The sequence below is a fragment of the Ochotona curzoniae genome, unplaced genomic scaffold (genome assembly GCF_017591425.1).
Source record: "Ochotona curzoniae isolate NIBS_2020 unplaced genomic scaffold, NIBS_Ocur_1.0 contig_4645, whole genome shotgun sequence".
Taxonomy (NCBI): Eukaryota; Metazoa; Chordata; class Mammalia; order Lagomorpha; family Ochotonidae; genus Ochotona; species Ochotona curzoniae.
Window position 1 is genome coordinate 47,244 of NW_024466353.1, and position 20,739 is coordinate 67,982.

Genomic DNA, 20,739 nt, shown 5'->3' on the forward strand with positions numbered 1-20,739 from the left:
GCAGCTTGACTTTCTTCTTTGAGAACCAAAATGACTTCTCAGCTCCTGTGTTCGTTTCTTAACCAGGCTGTACGGATTTTTCTTTTTTGTGTTGAGCTTTCAAAATACTTGATACATCCTGGGTCTTAATCCTTTGTCAGATGTCTGGCTTACAGATATTTTCTCCCATTCTTCCAGTTGTCTTTATTCTGTTCCTTTTTTTCTTTTCCTTACGCTAATTGGAAACATCCGAGTTTAATATAATTTAGTTTGTCTAATTTTACTTTTGTTACCTGTATTCTGGGGGGTCTTTAAAAAAAATCATTGTGGTTAAATTGTGTTGTTTCACCAAGGTTGATATTGCTGATAAAATGATAACCCATTAGCTTTAATGGTGTGAATTTTCATAAAGCTCTTGAATGGCACTAAGTAAACCAGAATTCATCTTGTTAAAAAAAAAAAATTCTTTGCCTTGTCTCAAAGTGTTTACCCTAAGTTTTTCTAGCAGCTTCTTGTTTTCGGTCTTCCGTTGAAGACACTGGTCTGTTTCGAGTTGATTTGTGCATGAGAACAGCTCCAGGGTTTTCTGAGTGAGGTCCCCTGTTTTCGCATCACTTTGTATTGCTTATCTTGGTGACTTCGGTAGAGACTCGCATGGCTGTGGATGTGTGAATTTGTTTTGGGGATCTCCGTTCTATTCCGCTGACCCATGCACTTGCCTGCATGCCGTCACAGTGGGCTAGCTCTGTAATACACTTTAAAGAATGCTTTTCTTGTTCTTTTTGTTGAAGATTGTTTTGACTTTTTGGGTTCTTTTATACTTGCATATTAATTTTAGGTTCCTTTCCCCCCTAGTTCCTGAAAAATGTCTTCAATATTTTATTAAATTTTGCTTTGAATCTGTACATTTGGTTTGGGTGATATGAACATTTTTAACATTATTTGTCCAACCCACGAATTCAGTGTTTGTATTTACTTTCCTCTGGTCCAATTTATTTCATCATTGGTGTTTTGTTGTTGTTATTTAAAGATTTATTTATTTTTATTGGAAAGGCAGATATACAGAGAGGAGGAGAAACAGAGAGATCTTCTGTCTGATGGTTCACTCCCCAAGTGGCTGCAATGGCTGGAGCTGAACCAATCTGAAGCCAAGAGCCAGGAGCCTCTTCCAAGTCTCTCACGTCAGTGCAGGGTCTCAAGGCTTTGGGCCATCCTCAACTGCTTTCTCAGGCTACAAGCAGGGAGCTAGATGGGAAGTGGGGCTGCCAGGATTAGAACCAGCACCCATGTGGGATCCTGGCGCATTTAAGGTGAGGATTTTAGGCACTAGGCTACTGTGCTGGGCCCTTCATCATTGTTTTGTAATTTCCAGTGAAGGTGTATTTACACCTTATGTTAAATTTATTTCTAGGTATTTAATTTCTTTTCAGTGGGATTACTGTTATTCCTCTCTTAGCAAGTTTGTTACTGATGTATAAACATGCTACCAATTTGTCAGTTTATTTGTGGCATCTTTGTTCAATTTGCTGAGCAATTTTCAGTCTTTCGCTGTAGTAATTCGGGTTTGGTACATACACACATGCCAATTGCAAACTGGCAATTTTGACTTCCTTCTTTATTATTTTGTGCTATCTTTTCCTTGCCTAATTGCCCTCAGCAAAACTTTTCTACAGATTGAGAAAGAATGGACTTCCTTTTTAGTTGTGAACCTCACAGATAAGGTTTGCTTTTGTATGTCTTCCTCATTCAGTCTGTTGCTGCATATGAATTGAGTGTTTTGGGATGAGTGGATGTTGAGCGCTATTGAATACCTTTTCTGCATCTGTCACACTGATCCCGCAGTTTTAGGCCTCATTATGCCCATGTGATGTGCTTTGTGTTCGATTTGTATTTGTTGAAGCTTTGGGACGAATGCCAGTTGATCTTTTGGATGTGCTGTTGGAGCTAATGGCCTCTGGCATTTTGTTGGGAGTCGTCCTGTCTTTGAGGGAGATTGGTCTGTTTTTGTCCTTGTGTGATCTTGGAACCAGGGTAGTGTACCTCAGGAAATGAATTTGGGAGACTTCCCACTTCAGTATTTATTCCTGACTCATTCTTGTTATTTATTATCATCTGGCTTAGTTTTGTTGTGTCTTTATGATTCAGTTCTCATGGGGTTGTACTCCAAACTTCCCCATTTCTGTGCTTTCCATTTGGTAGATGTACAGTTTCTCTTTATACTTTCTAATGATCCTTTTTCATTTCTGTGGTATCAGTTGTAACATATCCCTTTTCAAAAATGATCCACTTACTCTTACTTGAAAGACAGGGATACGGAGAGACAAGGAGACACTAGACGGAGGGAGGGAGATAGAGATTTTCCAACCTCTGGTTCACTCCCCAAATGGCTGCAGTGGCTGGAATTGGGCAGGTCCAAAGGTAGGAGCCAGGAACTTCATCTGGGTCTCCCACATGTGAGTGCAGGGACCCAAGACTTGGAGCATATTCTCCTGGTTACCCAGGCTACCATAGGGATCTGGATTGGAAGTAGAGCAGCCAGGACTTGAACCAGCACCCATTTGGGATGCCAGTACTACAGGCAGAGGCTTAACCTAGTCCACTACGATACTAGCCCCAATATCTACTTTTATTGTGAAGATTTATTTATTCATTTATTTATTTAAAAGTCAGAGCTCCTTGAGGTGTTGGCTCACTCCCCAGATGGCTTCAATGGCCAGGAGTGGGCCAGACTGAAGACAGGACCAGGAGTTGCATCCAGGTCTCCCATCTGAGTTCATGGGTCCCAGCAACTGGATCATCTGCTGCTGCTTTCCTAAGTACACCCTCAGGGAGCTGGATGGGAAGTGGAGCAGCTGGGAATTGAACCCCCGTCCACATGGTATGTCAGCATTGCAGGCAGCTACTTTACTGGCCATGCCACTGTTCCAGCATCGAACATGTCCTTTTTTTGTATCTAACTTGTTTTAGTCTTCTCTCTTTTAAATTTCTCTTGGTCAGTGTATCTAAAGTTTCATTGATTTATATTTTCCAAAAAATTGTTCATCAAACTAGTCTTTTCACTTCAGTGGATTTCTTCTAACTTTGACTTGTTAGCTCTTACTTCTCCGTGTCCTTCAGATGCACTGCTGTCAATTAGATGCAGTTCTGTCTGTTTTTAACGTAGGAACTTACTGTACACACTTTCCCTTCATATCAATCTTATTTCATCTGCATGAATTTGCCTATGTAATGTTTCCATTCTCATTTGTCTCCAGAAGTATCAAAATTCTCCCCCGATCCTGCATTGTTTACCCTCTGTATGTTTGTGTGATCCCTGTGTAAGTTCTTGCACTTTAATTTTCCAGTTTTATTCCATTTTGTTCAGATAAAGATACATGATGTGATTTTTGAAAAATTAAGATGTGTGGCCTAATACATGATCTATCCTAGAAAATCTCCCATGAGATCACGAAAAGAAGGTATGATCTGCAGTGGAGTAGGATGTTCTGTAAGCGTTGCATCCGTTTTGTAGTATACTTTAATTCCTGATGTTCTTTCTGGGATATATTTTTTTTTTGGCTTTGTTTAGTGGTGAGGAACCTGGGAGATGAAAGTGGAATGGTGAAGTCCGTTACTGCTGTTGCATTGGACTCTGTCCCTGCTATGTCATTTTGAAAAAAAAAAAAAAAGAAATTGCATGTTCTGGCAGTAGGTGCTTATATAGTTATTATTGTTAAATCTTTGTTGAGCTAATCCTGTAGTCATCAAATGACCTTGTCTTCTTGTTCTGTTTTTGCCTCAAAGTGTATTTTGTTTGATGTAAGTTTAGCCACCCTTGCATGTTATTCATTCCCTTTGCATGGGATGTCTTTTTCTATCCTTTCAATGTCTATGTGTCTTTGCTGGTGAGGTGACCTCTTGAAGCCAGCATATTGTTAGGTCATTTTAAAAAAATCTGTTCAGCCTATATGTATCTTTTAATTGGTGGAATTTAATCCATTTAATTTTTAAGTATTTGTTGAGAAATAATGACTTAGTCCAGTCCTATTCTTTATTTCATTGCTTGCTTTTCATAGCCTATGTTCTTATTTTTCATATTCATTCTTGTTTGAAATCCTGTGCTGACAATGATTCTTTCTGTTTGTATGTATCTGTTCTTCCAGTTGGTTTTGTCCTTTTATGTGTCTTTACGACCCGCTTCAGTATCTTAGGTAAAGCCTAAAGCTGACTGGATGGTGAATAATTCCCTTGCCAAGTCTTTAGTTCTGCTTTATTTATGTCTGGGGAGGCTGTGGCAGAGGGGAGGCCGCGTTCTGCCCAGCACATGTTCGCTGTCCTTTTGGTGAGTCCAGGTTGCAGGCTGGCCTCTGAGACCATCTCCATAGGAAGAGGCTCAGGATACAGGATACCTGGACCCTGAGTCCCTATCATCTAGGGTAGGGGAGGTTCACTTGGCCCCTGGCTGGTTCAAGACAGCCACTTTGGTCCTCATACTCGGTGAGGTCTGGCAGGTGACTGGACCTGGAGGAGATGGGAGGGCTCAGGCTTCATCCCTCAGAATGTGCTCTCTGCCACGCCCTGCCCTTGCTGGAGTCAGTGCCTGCTCACTGTGTGGCCCAGCTGGGCTGTAGGTGTGCAGTATTCCAGGCCAGGGTGGGGAAGACACAGATCCCTGGTGACAGGCGCCTTGGCTGGGCTCAGCTGCCCTCGTTGGCACCTGTCAGGGGCCAGTGATGGCCACAGACTCTCAGGAACTAGCCTGGATCCCACAGTACCACCAAAGGCCTCATCTCCATGATGTGGAGTGGTCACCCAACTCTTTGCTGGATGTTGGAGGGGCTTTGCAGCCAGTGGAACAATGGTCCCCTGGCCTGCAGTTCTGTTGGAGCCCAAGGGTGCAAGGGACTCCTTGGGTGCTGTCCTTGCCTTGTGCTCAGCCCTATGGGAGCAGCTGGCCTGTGCCATGTGGACTTGTTCTTTGGACATCTAGTCCCATCTACATGTATTTTTTTTTAATATATTTGTTAACATTGCTGTTGATATTGTGTTTTGAAACCTACCCATTTAAAACAAGAAAATAAAAGGGCTTTGGTATTATTGATTGGTAGACAGTTTTTTTTTTCCAGAACTTGAAATATGTTACTCCATTCCTTCCTGCCTTGAAAGATTTCTGCTGAGGAACTTTTCATTATCCTAATGTGATTCCTTAGATGTGACTTGTGCTTTTCTCTTACATTCTTTAACATCCTCTGTGATGTGCTTTGGAGGGGTCACCTGCCTTGTGTCTCTGTGAGGGTCATTTCTGCTCAGGCCTGTTGGAGTCCTTAGCATCCCCTGCACTTGGATGTCCAGTTTAACCTAGATGGGGGAACTTAACAGCTATTTTTTGTTTTAAACAACTCTTCTTTGCACATCCCAAATTCAAGTATTTGCTCATTTAGGGAATCTCACTGGTCTCTGAATATCTTCATTCTTACTGATCCGTGTGGCTGGAAATCTTACAAGCCCTTTCTCCAGGTTCAGCTAAGCTTTTTTCTGTTTGATCTCATTGATGAGGTTTCCCATTGGATCTTTGATGTGTTGCGTTCTTTCCTAAAATTTGCTTGTCTCTTAAGCTCTTTATTTCTTTGTTGAATTTCTTATTAATATTGTGCAGTTTTCTGACTTTTCTTAATGTCTATATGGATTTTTTTGTGTACCATTCAGTTTCCTTATAATCATTGCTTGGACTTCTTTGTTGAGGATTTTGTCAATTTTCTTGCTAGGACTGTCACTACAGCATGACTACTTTCCTTTGGGAGTGTGCCATCATTGTACTTCATACTTACTGTGTCTTAACGTTGATCTTTGATGATTTGGAGTTGTCCGGGTCACTCTGTAAAGATGAGCTTGGTGGTGGGTGCCTGAAACTGGCTGAGGGTGTCAGTTTGGTGGTGGAGTGTTCGCACGTCTCCTCCTGCTGTGGTCGGTGGCAGTGATGGCAGGCTGGCAGCAGTCTTCCCCATCCTAACAGGAATGTGTGGACCTTGGTGGCAACCTCCTAGGAGGTTCTGATGTTGCAGGTGGACCAGCTCTCAGTGTGCAGTAGCTGGAATCATGACTGTGTCAACCCAAAGTAATGGGGGTGTCATGCATAGCCTTAGCTGTAGTGAGGGCGTGACTGGGGTTATGGTAACACCAACCGATGGAGTCCTGCAGTACCAGCCCCATGTTGTTGTTTTATTATTATTTTAAAATTTTATTATAGATGATGTTTATGTAGTTGATCAGGGTGGGAAGGGTCAAGGATCAGGAGATAGTGGGTGAGACCACTGTTTACATATTTTCTTTTTCTTTCCATATATGGGGGGAAGGGGCACACAGAGGAGCAACCACGGCCAGCCTCCCAACCACCACACTACCTGGGATGGGGAACTGCCACCCGATGTTATCCCAGGTTCCCCGATGTGGAGCATTTTCTGAGGGTTCTGTTCGTGTGTTTTCTGTAGTTCTGAGATGTTGCAGCTCCAAGATCTTCCTTCCAAGGTTGATTGGCTGTCCTAGTCCACCTCCAAGTCTCCGTTGGCCCAGACATTTGCTGGCAAGCTTCACTGGGGTAGCTGATTCAATTTGCTCTGCCCTCCATCCTTAACAAATCAATGTGTGCTGTGGCTCCACCCAGCCCAGCCTAGCCCTGCCCAACTTATGCTTGCCCCTCATGCAGCACAGTGAGGAGCTGCAGCCTAGGCAAAGCAACCCCTAATAATCCCATTGGACCAGTTCCCCAACTCTGACTCCTGTGCCTGCCGTCATGGACAGTGGGCTGATCTGGTCTGCCCCACATTCCATTGAGACCTTGTATACATCATTGGGCATTTATGCCTAACTCAACACAACGAATTCCACCCTCCAGTACACACTCATGCCAGTGGGTGCCACCACCTGTCCGGCCAGTCCCTCCCCCAGTTCTGGTTCTTATGCTCACCAGTGGGAGTTGCAGCCCATCAAAGAGGAGCCCACACTACACACACTCTCCCCATCTCAGATCTTGCAATCTTGGATAGAATTTGCCCCCGAGTTCTAGCACTTGCCAGCAGATGCTGTGGCAAAGCCCAACCCGCCTGCCCTAATTATGGCTCATGCCTATACCTTTGGATACAATCGGCTATCCCAGTCTGGCTTTCCCCCTAACCCAGTTCACATATAGGCCAACAGGTATTGTATCCCTGCCCAGCCTGATCTGCTTGTCAATATGAGCCATGGCCTAACAATGGGGTCCCTACTACTCCCCTCCCAGGCTCAGCCCACTGCCCTGGTCTCGTGTGTGCTGATGGATGCTGCAGCCCAGTCTGGTGTGGCCTGTCTCAACTTGGCATTTGCTGGCAGGTATTGTAGCCTGGTCTGACAGTCTGCCCCCATACCAGCTCGCACTGGTTGGCAGCTCCAAGTTTCAACACAATGTCTTAACACCAGTAGAACTTTTATTCATCCAAGCAATTGCTTTGTTCAAGCTATGTTGCATGGTATTGGGAGAGAGGGGGAAAGGAGCAGGTAGTTTCGGGGCTACATGTAGTAGTATTAAATCTGGAGCCTATACCTTATTGAGTTCAGAATAGTTCAGGGGTAGGGCCACTGCCCATGCTGCAATGGGCTGCCTGCCTCTGAAATGGATTTATGGTCCAGCCATAGCTGAGGCTAAGAGATCCAGCCACAGATCTCTGCCTGGTCCTGGGGAAGGTACAGAACCACGATTCATTGTCACAGACCTGTGGACCAACCCTGTAACCATTAGGAATGACTCAACATTACATTTTATCAGTCTGGCATTGAGTTCTAAGGTATGATTTTGTGTGTACTTTTTTGTTCTGCTTTCCATACGTTCTGATCACGGTTGGGGGAGTGTTGGTACAGGCAATGCCCCAGCTGCCCATGCTGTCATTTGGCTGGGTTGCATTTAGTTATTCATTGATTGGGCCCTGCTTGGTTTGAGGTGCATGCAAGGCTTGTGCAAAGCTGGCAATGAAATAGTTAAAGCAAGTCTCTCCCAGGGGCCGTAGGCCTCTACCTGATGTTGGTGCCCTGCTGGTGAGCTCTGGCCTGGAATGCAGGCCTTTGAGTTTTAGCTGATCCAAGATATTATTGCTATGGGACCAGCCCTGTGCTCCAAGACACTCTGCTGAGCCCGGTTTCCTGCTCTGCTTCTCAAAACCTGGAACCTCTGCTCTCAGAGGCCATGGGAGTTACTGGAAGCCAGTCCCTGGGCTGTCTGCTGAGGCAGGATTCTGAGGCTCAGCTGGTTGGTACGAGTTTGGGGCCAGGGACCATGGTACGCTGTGTGTTGGCGGATTTTGCAAATTCAAGCCTGACACAATCTCATGATTCAAGTCTGGGATTTGGGTTTCATTGCCTGTCTCGCCCCTAAGGAGAGTCACTGAATTTCTCACAAAGCTGTCTTGCTCAGAGCTGGAGTAGGGGTGATGTGAAGAACAGTTGTGTTCCTGTCATCTCTGCTGTTATCTTTCATACTTAAACCAGGCTCTGCAGTCTCTCACCAGAGAGCTGATGTCTTGGTGGGGAGATGGTCCCTGGAGTGCTGTACACAGCCATCGTCAGCTGTTCTCCCCCCACAGGGGCTTGATGGAGCGTGCTGCCTTTGCTGTGTGAAAGGCAGGCTGGTTTGGGACTTTGGTTCACTGATGTCTGTGAAAGCCTCCAATACCATTGATCTTGCAAGAATTGAGGCCAAGGCTTAGGTCATGTTTGATGGTAGAGTTTTGTTAAGTACCACAACCCATGGCCAGACCTCAAGATTTCTCTTGGCTGAAATTGAATGCTAATGTTTTTTAAAAGATTTATTTTGCAAGGCAGATTTACAGAGAAGGAAAAAGATCAGCTTTGCATCTGCTGCTTTGTTCCTCAAATGGCTGCAGAGGCTGGAGGTAAGCCAATATGAAGCCAGGAGCTTATTCCTAGTCTCCCACATGGTTGCAAGGGCCTCAGGAATTTGACTATTCTCTACCGCTCCCCCAGAGCATGAGCAGGAAGCTGGGTCCCCTATGGGATGAAGGTGCTGCAGGCAGAGAATTAGCCCACGGTACCACCACACTGACCCCTCTAATGTTACTTCTTTACTATAAAAGGTAATAAGTCATTGCCTGAGAAGCGGTTGGGCCCTTCCCTAGTTGGCAGCCCGAGCCTGAGCTCTTAGTTTCATCAACCAGTTGGAACAAACAGCTGTGTTTTAGGATCTTGGAATTGGCCATTGCTTTCCTTTACTTAGTACAGTCCACATTTGAGTTTAAATTGTTCATTTAAGTAGTTTAGAATGGTTTTACATAATTGAGCACCCATCACGATAGTCAATTTTAGAACTTTTTGATCACTCCAAAAGAAACTCTGTCTCTCTGCAGTCTTTTCCTAATCCACCCACCCCCATCTTCCCTTGCATCTTGCCCCTCTGCCAGCCCCTGGACAACAGCACTAATTCTTTCTACTCTGTAGATGAACCCATTCTGCGTGTCTTGTGTAAATGAAAGAAGATGAATATAAGTCCTTTGATGCCTGGATTCTTTCAGTTGGCATAAGATTGTGAAATTTCATCCATGTCATTACACGTTATAGAGAATGTCATTCACTGTTAGGAGTGAGTAATACTCCCTTGTATGGAACTACGGCATGTTATTTATGCATTTGAGTCAGCTTTTTGGCTATTGTAAACAATAATGCTTGGAGCATTTAATGTAGAAGTTTTCATGAAAACAGGTTTCTAGTTGTTTTGGATATATACCTAGAAGTAACAGTTCTGTGCCCTAAGATGAGACTAACATTTTGAGGAACTGCAAAAGTAAATTTCCTGTATAGCTTCACCCTTTGATAACCTCCCCCCATTCCTGTGTAGCCTCATCCTTTGATATCCCCACCCTCATTCCTCCACAAGGCTCCTTGACCTAGCTTCTCTTGGATTCACAGTCTCTGTGAATGCCAAATGTGGTCACGTGGTGACTCTGATTTGCATTTCTCAGATGTTGGGCATCTTTGCGTGTGTGTGTTGGCCATTTGGGTATCTTTTTTGGGATCCCTTGCCCATTTTTTAAAAATGGACTTAAATTTCTTATTACTGAGTTACATAAGTTCTTACCCTTCCAGTGTTTGGATCTGATGGTTATTTTGTGTCCGTTAGCACCTGTCTTACAGAGTAGCTAAAATGGAGAAAGAAAAAGGAAGTGGATGTGTTTTGCTGTTCCTTCATCGTTTTCATACAGTTGTAATAAGGGAAGTTGGACCTGGAAGCTTACAGGATGTTCAGTTATTAGTAATTTCCCCTTTCTGCGGCACCGATTTCACTCAGCAGGGTCGGAAGAAACGGGCCTGGGTTGTGCAGCAGGCTCTGCATATTCGGGAGTGCATTTCCCCTGTCCTACCACTGATCCCCTCCACTGTTTGAGTGATAAGAGCTCTGATGGCTTTATGCATGAGCTGCCTCAAGTTGGAGCAGTTAAGTACCTTGCCCATCACCACTCAGCTATGAAGTAGCAAACCCGAGATTCCCATTCCAGTTTATCTGGCTTCAAAGGGTATGGCCCCTTCGGTATGGGTCAGTCCCTCTCAGTATGCTGCTGCTAGATATTTCATTCCCAAGAATCAGAGTTCCCTTCTGAGTGTTTTGTCTCTCTTCGCTTCTTGCCTTGCACATCTACAAGGATCTCCTCATCCATTCTCATTAGAATATGTGGCTGAATTGCTTGGTCCATGGTCTTGACGGCCATTCAGGAGGCTGTGCAGGAGCTGTAGCTATTGCGGTAGAGAGGCCCATCGGTCAGTCCTAGGGAAACAGGCAGGCCCCCTCCTGTCCGCTCCTGCTCTCCTTTCAGTGTCTTCCCTCATCCACTGGCTGGTCTTTGTGGCTAATGTTACCACGTCTCAGCCTGACTTTTGCTAGTGTGTGCTTCACTGAACTTTCTGTGTCATCATTGTCCCCTAAGCAAATCCCCACGTAATTCCCTTCATCCCCCTACCTTGAGTCCTGAGCAAGTAGAAAGCTCACTTTAGAACACTTTTCTATAGAGAAGGCTAGTGTTGTGGCTCAGCGAGGTAAGCTGCTGTCTGTGATGATGGCATTCTGTATTAGTGCTGGTTCGAATCCTGCCTGCTCCACTCTAGCTCACTTCGGACGCACCTGGCAAAAGAACAGATGGTAACCGGAGTACTTGAGCCCCTCCCACCCAAGTGGAGATCCAAGCTGGCGTAAGGGTCCCCTGGCTTAGCCTGCCCCATCCTGTCGCCTTTGTGACCATTTGCTGGAGGTTGGAAGAGTGAGCCAGTGGAGGCAAGATCATTTCCCATCTCCTTGTCCCCTTTCTGTTGCTCCGCCTTTCAAATAAGTACATCTTTAAAAAAAAAAAAGTATATATTTTTCTAAGAATTTTCTTTAAGGTGGATAAGTATCAGATATTAAAACAAACTGTAATGATACTTCAAAAGTTTCTTGGAAAATGGAATTAAAAGGAAAGTTTATTTCAGTGCGGCTTTTTAAAAAGCCATTTATTTCCTGCTACACATTTTCCAGGAATTTTGGATGATCCTTCATATAAAACTAAAAAATATATGCAATTCACATTCATCCCAATGGACTTCAGCATGAGATTTTTGCTTAACCCTTTTTTGGTGGGTTTGGGGTGTATAACCTTTTAATAAACATTTTGACCTCATATTTGAGTCTCCCTAATGCAGCCATTACCTACGTTTCCTCCTTTATGGTTATCAGCCAAACCCGGGAACGTAGAATGTTGGACTGTATCCCACAAACCTGTCCGTGCTGTTTCCCCACCCAGAACTCTCCTTGTCCATTCATCAGACTTCTGGTAGACCGTCAGGGCCCAGGTCAAAAAACAACTGTTCCACTAAACTCTTTTTGTCATATCAGAAAATGTTGACAGTCCAGTATCTCCAGTTGAGCAGAAAGGATCAAAGATGAGGAGCTGGGAAAACAGTTTTCCCTGGCTTGGTCTCTGTGATTCTTCCAAAGGAGCTCCTCACTTCTCAGCTATTTGATTCGAGCGTCCTGAGTTCACTCCCCGCTTCGAATGACACTGTCCTCCTTTGCTGTCTTTTATGTCCCGGTGCACCATGTTTATTTGTGCACTGGGTCATGACCTGGCAGAGTGTCTTTAGCCAGGGTGCCTTCAGGACCTTGCATTGTTTTGGTGTCCCGGATAGCTGTCCATTCATATTTTCAGAACCGGCAGGACTTACTTAAAACATTTAGAGAAAATAGTGAGTGAAAAACTATTCAGAAAACTGCTTTCCAACACGTGTCTCTGGAGTGGTGTTCTTAAGGACTTCAGATTTGTTATTTTTAAAGTTAACAGGGACAGGGGAGTTCAGATGGAGTTCACGTTCTCTGAGGTTTGTCCATTTTTTAAACCATGTTTTGCTGAGTGCATTTCTGTGAGGTGCAGTACATTTCACGCGTGTATACGGTGTAAGCAGCATTTCCAGTTCTTCTATTATTTTGAAGCTAGCAGCTCATCTCTTCTGCTTCTTTGGATACTCTGGCAGCATACTGCACATTCGGGCAAGCTGTGGTCATTTCACTAGGCTGCAGGGCATGAGGGCCTCCTCTCCTGGCTTGGCTGCCCTTCACGCAGCTCCCTCTAGGGCGTGGCTCCCACTCTCCCCACTCCCTAGGGAGCACTTTTCTAAGTTCAGACATGATTTTTTTTTTCAACTTCCACACAGGAGAGAGAACATGCAGTACTTGGCTTTGTGTGAATGGCTGGATGTATTTTATATTTATAAAGGGAGTGATACTCTGGCATCCTTTTCAGAATGCACAGTACAAGCTAATAATGAAGTATTTATAAGAAGCTTTTAATATCCCTTTTGAAAGTTTGTTTTTACTTATAAGGCCAACAGTGACAGAACCCAAGTACCTGAGTAGTTAAGCTGTGACCTGCTGCCTCCCAGGGGGCACATTATCAGCAAGCTGGATCCCAAGGGGGTCTGGGACTTGAACCCAGGCACTCCAAAGTGGGATACGGACATCTTAATTCTTGAGAGAAGACGGGGACTCTTAACAAGATGATTTTCTCCAAAAAGGACATCTCATAATCACATAATTTGGAGCCCAGCTCGGGATGTTCTTTATAAGTTCTTAATTGATAAATTTGGGATATTTTGGTACAGAGATGAAAGAAACAGTATGTTATTTCAGGTCACCATCTTTTACACACTCATACTGAAATATTGATGGAGGCAGTGTTTTGATACCTGAAATTTCCTTCAAAATTGCATGGTGAAAGAATATAGATGAAACAATCGGCATGATTGGTGCCCAAAGAGGATCATGCTTTTCTTTGTATTTTTGTGTTCCTTGAAGTCCTCCCTGCCTCAGTAGCGTCTTTGAGTGTTTAGTTACGTGGTAGAGTCTTGGGAATCAAGAAGTAGACTTAAAGACGGTTGATATTTCTTGATCACTTTGTGAACTTGAACAAGTGGCCTAATTTTGAATGTTAGAATCCCCATGGAAGAGATGCTACTTTACAGGGTTCTACCGAGGATTTGAATATGCACATACTCGTCTTGTGTTATTTACATACATATACATAAGTGGCCTAAGCAGGGCATGGAAACAAAGCCAGTGGGCTACATTTAGAGAAGCGTCTGCCTGGACATTGGTGATGAAAGGAAGGCCTCTCTTTTCATGGGGCTCCTTCCTCTTTCTCGTGGGTCCTGTGGATGCTTAGCCTTTGAAAAATTGTGGGATCAGAAAACTGGTTTCACCTCTCGTATCTCTGCAGTTCTCTTTGTCTGCTATCCACACTGCCCACCCTGCCTGGCACAACTGACTTTCCCGGAACACACAGCCTGGCCTTCTAGTGATGTTTCTTCCATGGGACAGAAAAGGACTGTACTCTCCTGTTCCAGAATATTCAGGGAGATCATCTGAATATTCTGGTGTGGTGTTGGTGGGCTCCTTGTCTTGTGGTTGCTAATGTGACTTCTACTGTCTAAGCCACAGAAATAATCTTGCAGGACTGGAAGTTGGAGGGCCCAGCAGGAGAGTCCTTCACTGGTTTGGGTATGGGTCCACTTGGAGCAGTCCCTCCCCAGTACCCCTGCTTTTTCCTAGTCACGGTCAACCTCCCCTCTCCCCCGCCACCCCAGCCATTAAAGGGCATGCAAAGACTTCTCCAAACTTGGATGTGTGTAGGTCCTCGTTTGTGTCCCAAAATACTCTAAAATTCAGGTTCATGATCCTTTTCAGGCATGCTTGTTTTCCTTTCTCTCTCACTGCAGTTTCAGAAGTGACTGCACCAAAATGCTTTGTGACACACATACAATGCCTGGATCACAGTAAACTGCAAAACCCAGCAGCTGGTGCCATGGTACTACCCAGAACCAGAATAGGCAGTGTGAAGCTGAGCCGCAACCTTGAGCAGGTTGCTCCAAGTGTCCCATGTCGCCAGTGCTAGGTGTCTGGCCTCCCTTTGTGTTCTGTTTCATGTTACTGCATGTTGTCTAAGATTCATTACTACCAGGATGAAGAGATTTATTGCAGCAAAGAGCAGGATCAACTTAAAAAGATCTCTCTAGAGTTCCTGGCCAGTGTCTGTCCTGTTCTTTCCAGCTGTGTGCAGATACAGCGTGAAGAGTCCTGGGGAATAAGTAGCATTGCCACTTGCAAAGCTGGGACATGGAGGAGCTGAGTGTGACCCATGGATGGGAGGGTGTGGTGAGCTGTTAGACAGACATGTAGAAGTGCTTACAAGGAAATGCAGTTTTGTTTCGGTTTCAGGCGAGCTAATCTTTTCAAGGTCAGCTGAACATTCCCACTCTTTGGAATGAACCCAGCGTGTGGCCTGAAGTCACTCTAGATGGACTCTAATTTTTCTCTTGCTATCAGAAAATGATACTGATTTATTTCACTAGCATTGGGTGACACCGGAAATAAATGCAATCAGAGGTTATAGTACAGGCTGGTGGCATAGCACAGCAAGGTAATGATCCACCTGCAGTGCTGTTTCGTAGTAGAATGGTTAAAGGTTTCTGGTTTCTGGTCATAGACTATGTAGTTAAAGCAGCAATACATTTAGAATAGCAAAGATAAAGTGGCCCTGGGATTTTGTGCAGGCCAATTAATTGCCATTCTCGACATCTTAAACATTACTTCTCACTGTGCTCGGTGTTGTTCTGTGTGTGGGAAAGAGTGGCCTGCGTTGGCGAGCTCAGCCCGTGGGAGGTTCTGTCCGGCTTGACTGAGTACCGTGGCTACTCCACCCTCCATCCGGCTCTTTCTGCCAAAGGCAAATGGGCTGGATCGTGGATTTTCATAGAAGGCTATGCAGGTGAATATTTGAATGGCTTGGGCAGGAGGCACATTTCTCCTGTTCTGTGCTATCAACCTGTGTTAGAATTCATCTACTCCAGCCCATCTTGTAAGTTGAATGAATACTTTTTTTCTTCTTTGTTCTTACTCAGCTTCTTGAATTTCCCTGTTTTTTTTTTTTTTAAAAAATACCTGTAAGGTTATCCCTTTGATAGTCTGGGTGAGTTCCATAGTTTCTCTGCAAGGGTGCCGTGTGCCTGGATTGCTGGTTACTAACGCGGTGACTGTCAGCCTGGGAGAAGGGACAGGACTGCAAAGTGTTGGCTGAGCCACTGCAACTCCTTCTCCATACTCACAAGACACCTTGGGCCAGGGGAGCTGTTTACCAACTTGCATGAACTATCAATCTAAATTGGACATGAAGTTTGAAAAACACTTCTTGCCCCTGGTGGTTTTCATAAAGGAGGAATAAAAGGAGCCACAAGTCCAAATGTACAGAGTCAGGGGAATTAGTGTGCTGCGCTGTGACTGCTCTGTGAGCAGAGATTTAGAGACTGGTGATTTGGTAGATATCTTGTTGCGTATCTTAGAACTGTTTAATAAAAATGTAGCAATGTGTGGCTACTGGGTAGATGCGATTTCTTCAAAATCACACACCTTTCTTTGTTGAATCAATAAATAGATTGAGCAAAAGCTTCTATTGAAATGATCACTCGTAAGGCATGGGGAAACACAACATGGTAAACCAAATTCTTCTAGCAGAGTGAAAGTAAATTATTTTTGCTGTGGTTGTTACTTTGACTTCAAAGAACATGGTGATTTGACTGTTTGATAACATGAAATTTGCAAAAATCTGTGTTCCCTTTTCATTCTAGAGAAGAGTTTAATAGGACAATATTACCTTGTGTTTTTTATTTCTTAATAAGTATCCTTGGCCCTGGCAGATAGAAAAGGAATGCTTTTCTGACAAAAGTTCACTTTTTATAAAAGTGTAATAAAATCATTTTAATTTACATGGGGAATTTTTCTGTTGTGGACTATTACATGTACCTTATTTTTTTTTATTAAGTAACTCATTTTGATATTTTTGCCATACTCAATGAAACTGAAGCAGTCCTATTTTCCTTCCATTTTTATAACTTTGTTATGTAAATATTGAAATATAAGTAAATAAATATAATTTCTAACCTAGTAATCATGAAAGATTTAGGCTACTGTAGTTGTATTGAAAACTACAAAACCAGCAAAATCTTATTTAAACTCTAGCTTTCTGTGGCAAATATTTTCTTGGATAGCTATTTTTTTTAAAGAGATTTGAAGAATGTGTGTCCCTCCATTCACTGATTCACATCCCACATGCCCAGATGGTCAAAACCAGGACCTGGGAACTCCGTCTGGGTCTCCCATCCGGGTCGCAGAAACCCAAACACCTGAGCCAGCATCGCTGCCTGTCAGGGGCCCCAAGAGCAGCAAGCTGAAATTGAGAGAGGAGACAGGAAGTCCAGGCATCCCTGGAGTTCCTAAATGCTGTGCATGACACAGAGCATCCCTCTATAGAAACGTGTTGTTGGTTGTGGTGGTTAACCATAAATTCTATGTTTCACTATGGAATATTTCACTGTCTTCATTTTTTGGTTACCTGCTAATGATTTCAATGTTTCTCAAGTAAATGATGAGAATTATTTATAAGAAGGTTTTTAGGAGGGGATTATGTTCCCACTTTTTTTGTTGTTGTTGTTGGTTTTTACGTAAGTGTGCTCACAGGGTTTCCAGCGAGTCTTCTCCAACATGTGCCCTGGCAGGCTGGAGCACAGGTGTGTTAAGCTCCCTTTGAATGCCAAGTAATGGGTGCTGCCTTAGCTGTAATCCCTCAGATCTTTGAGATGTGGATTAAGTTTCAGATGCATGATTTATCTAGATAGAACCAACAGTCATTTTGAGGCGAGAAGCTTCTGGTTGAATAACACTCTCATGAATAGAAATACAGGTTTTTATTCCCATGTGTAGAATGTTCTGGCTAAAGAAATCCTAGGTTCGTGAAATAAATCTCGATCTGCCCTTTGAGTTTAGAATTTGTTTTGCTCAGGAATTTATCAGATTTCCCTTTGAATAGCAAATGTGTAAATACACGTACATTTGGATACCTTTTGTAAGTACAGCTCTGGAAGGTTGTCCAGCAGAGTGCCCTATACCATCCCCACGCGTATCCTCCCCAGGAGAGAAAAGTAAACAGTGTCAAAATGTTTGATTAAACTAACCTTTTGAGACAGAAAAATGTCAAATGCTGGATCTTAAATCTCCTTGTTTTCTTTTTTTTCCCCCTCAAGGAGCATGGTGCTGGACACTCGCCCCCTGAGAATCCGCCACAGCCCAGGTCTGCTGTCCGCGTTTCCCAGGGATGGGTGTGCCTGCTTCGCAGGGCTTTACGGGAATCCTCCAGACCTGACATTAGTCTAAGATATTTCTTCCACTTTTTGGACAGGGAACATCCCACACGACCATCGCCCAGACAGAATTCATCTGCAGACAGTGCAGTGACTTCAAGTGGTGAGTGGACTTGGCAGAGGTCTAAAAATGGGGTGTTGGACATGTATGTTTAGGGATTCACTGTGTTGATGGAAAAATAGGATGCTTTTTAAAAATATTGTTATTTTCCATGGAGCAGTTTTGTAGGAATAGGGATTCCCTCTTCCTCCTCTGCTTGCTCCAATCACATCCCCCACAACCATTTTTCGCCATATTATTACAATAGTATAGTCCTAACTATTAAAAGCACCCATTTCTTAAATTTTTAGGCATTCAACATGTTTCTACTATCATTTATCTGTGCGTTCCAAGAGATGTTATCTGGTTGTAATAAATTCTGAATCAGTATTGAAAAAAAAAAAAACAGGGTGTTAGAACTTTAAGCTTCATGTTCTGACTGCTGGGTTACATGCAAATGAGAAGTTAAGCAAACACTCCTTTTGTGTATTATTCAGTATTCGTTTCTTCCTGTCGACAGACTCTGGATCAGAAATTGTGACTATGGCTTCTGGGGAGCTTGACTGTAAATCCATCTGTGAGAAAGAAGAGAATGTGAGGTCGGCGTGCACCAGCGTGGAGACGCCAGGTGAGCGTGGCGGCCTTCACGGGCAGTTTCCACCCAGGGCGTGAAGCAAACCTCGAAGGTAGCACAGCCACTCTCGTCAGGAGCGTGGTGATATTATTTAATCATATCTTATAAAATTCTCATCCAAGAAACCTGAAGACATAGTCTACATCAAAGAAATACAAGTGATAACCATGGCCTTCCTGTCTGAGGATGTTAAAATTCATTTTCCGTTTTGTAGCTAGGAGTTACAATGTGCTGAGAGTAAAATGAGACTTAGCACAACTTGGAGAACAGGAAATTCTTTGGGTACTAATTAGACCCTGTTAGGTTGGAAGGATGAACAACTTGGGAGACCAGAGAGTCAGCCACGTGATGTTTTATCCGACTGTGATAGCACAGTGGTTACTCTTGACTCTTGCCAACAAGACATCACAACAGTGGACACTCCCTGGAGTCAGAAATTCTGACTCCTACGGCCTCCCCCTCCCAATCAAGGAAAATACATCCTGGTGTTGGAACTTGACATTTATATTTGAGATGCGTGAGAAGTTGGAGTATACATAATGTTGCTGAAATGAAATCATTCCATGGGCTAAGTGAAGAACATGTTGATATTTCACTCTGTACCGTGGCAAGAAAGGGTTTTAATTAAAATGACTTGAAGATGCCATGTTTCACCTGTCATGCAGATTAAAGAGGGAAAAATGCTCCTGTGTTGCTTTAGGGAATGTCAAGTTTCACAATCAACATGGAAGGAAATTTTGAAATATCTACAGCTTTGGTAAATGGACATATTCTTTGATAGAGCAACTTCATGAGAATTTGTCTTTGTATATATATTCACATACAGGATGATACTGTGGCATTGTCTGCAATAAGAAAACAATAATTATGGTTTAGCTATCGCCTAAAAATGTATATGGAATACCCAAGTTAAAAGATACTGCTCTGTAGGCATAAAGAATGTATAGAACTTGTTTTTCCTCTTATATATCAAGCAAGATGAAAAATAGCAAAGGAATTTTTTAATGCATAGAATGTTATATGCAGTTTGCACAGTTGTGTGAAAGAAAGAGGAAGCAAGGTTTTGCATATGTGTAAAATATGTCTGGAAGGCTAGGAAAAAATCAGCACGATCAGTGCAGAGGGAAATTGTTTCTGGCAGATGTAGATGGAAAGGGAATTTTTCCCTGTTAGATGTTTCCTGCTTTTTAATGCATGGACTATATGAACCTATCATCTGTGTTCAGACTTCAAGAAAACTAAGGGAAAATTTCTTCAGAGGAAAAATTGTGCCACTGAAGAAATCAATTCCCATTTTATTCATATTTCCACATGAATTTTAACAGCATAATACATGTTTTAAACATGTGGTTTCGTAAAAGCGAGGCAAAACCTGTTGGTATTTGTGCTTGTACTGAGCTAACTACAAGACAAAGTACTGCGCTGGCTCAGAGGAGAAGAGTCAGTCATATTCCAGTAGAAATACGGTATGCAAAAGGAAAGGGAAGTTAGAAAAAGAACCTTCACAAAGGTGCACCTTTTTAGCCGTGTGACATTTGACTTAGATGTTTTATTTAGACGGATATCCTATTTTGGTATAGCTTTGCATATGCAAGTGTTAAAAATACTTGTCAAGGTAAAAAAAAAACAACGGAATTACTAATTGTCCATCCTTCCTTTATCCAGTTTCTATTGTTTTACCACTAATATACTTGATTAAAAAAAAAAATCAGCTGTGTAAGAAATGATAAGTGACAGCGTACTGTTTGAACCCACTTACACAGATGGGCATTCAGAACTCTCACAAGGACCTTGGCTCCTTACAGCCTGACCTGCTCCATCCCTAATCCCAGATCCCAGGGCACATTATGTTGATAATGTCCATGGTTTTGTCTTCTGTGTCAAAGCCTTGGTTACTAGTTTGCTACCCTCACTATAGCATTCTCTTTTGCCTGTTAATGTTCCCACAAAGCAACGTGTCTTTGCCTTTCTCTTACAGCCACCAGTCAAGCTCAAGAAAATACTGCCTCGCAGGATGTTCTAAGTACAGAAAAATCCACATTAAATCTGGTAAGGAAGAAGATACACATGGCAACAATAAAAAGCAATGATGCATTGTAATGCTAGATCTGTCTTAAAGTCTGCAAAGTATGCTTAAAATTTATCTCATCTTCTCCTTTAAAATGCCACGAAGCTGCTAGATGTTAAGTGAATCACTATTCTGTAGGACATGGGTGAGAAACTTATTTTCTTCCTGCCAAAAACCCTTTGGATATTAAAAATAAGATTCGCAGGCCACTCAAAATTGTCAAAATTTAGCCTGCTGTAGATTGTGGAATTTCAGGTCCTATTGATAGCTAGCATGGCAGACAGATCA

At 43.2% G+C, this 20,739-nt stretch overlaps 1 protein-coding gene across 4 annotated transcripts in view; it reads left to right on the forward strand.

Moving 5' to 3' along the window:
• IRAG2 (inositol 1,4,5-triphosphate receptor associated 2) overlaps positions 1 to 20,739 on the forward strand; it is a 51,922-nt gene that overhangs the window by 15,775 nt on the left and 15,408 nt on the right. For all 4 annotated transcript variants that reach the window (XM_040987427.1, XM_040987428.1, XM_040987425.1 and 1 more), the window contains 4 exons: positions 17,593 to 17,639; positions 17,748 to 17,812; positions 18,270 to 18,377; positions 20,362 to 20,432. In XM_040987427.1, coding sequence (XP_040843361.1) covers positions 17,593 to 17,639; positions 17,748 to 17,812; positions 18,270 to 18,377; positions 20,362 to 20,432 — 291 coding nt within the window. The remainder of the gene's footprint in view (positions 1 to 17,592; positions 17,640 to 17,747; positions 17,813 to 18,269; positions 18,378 to 20,361; positions 20,433 to 20,739) is intronic.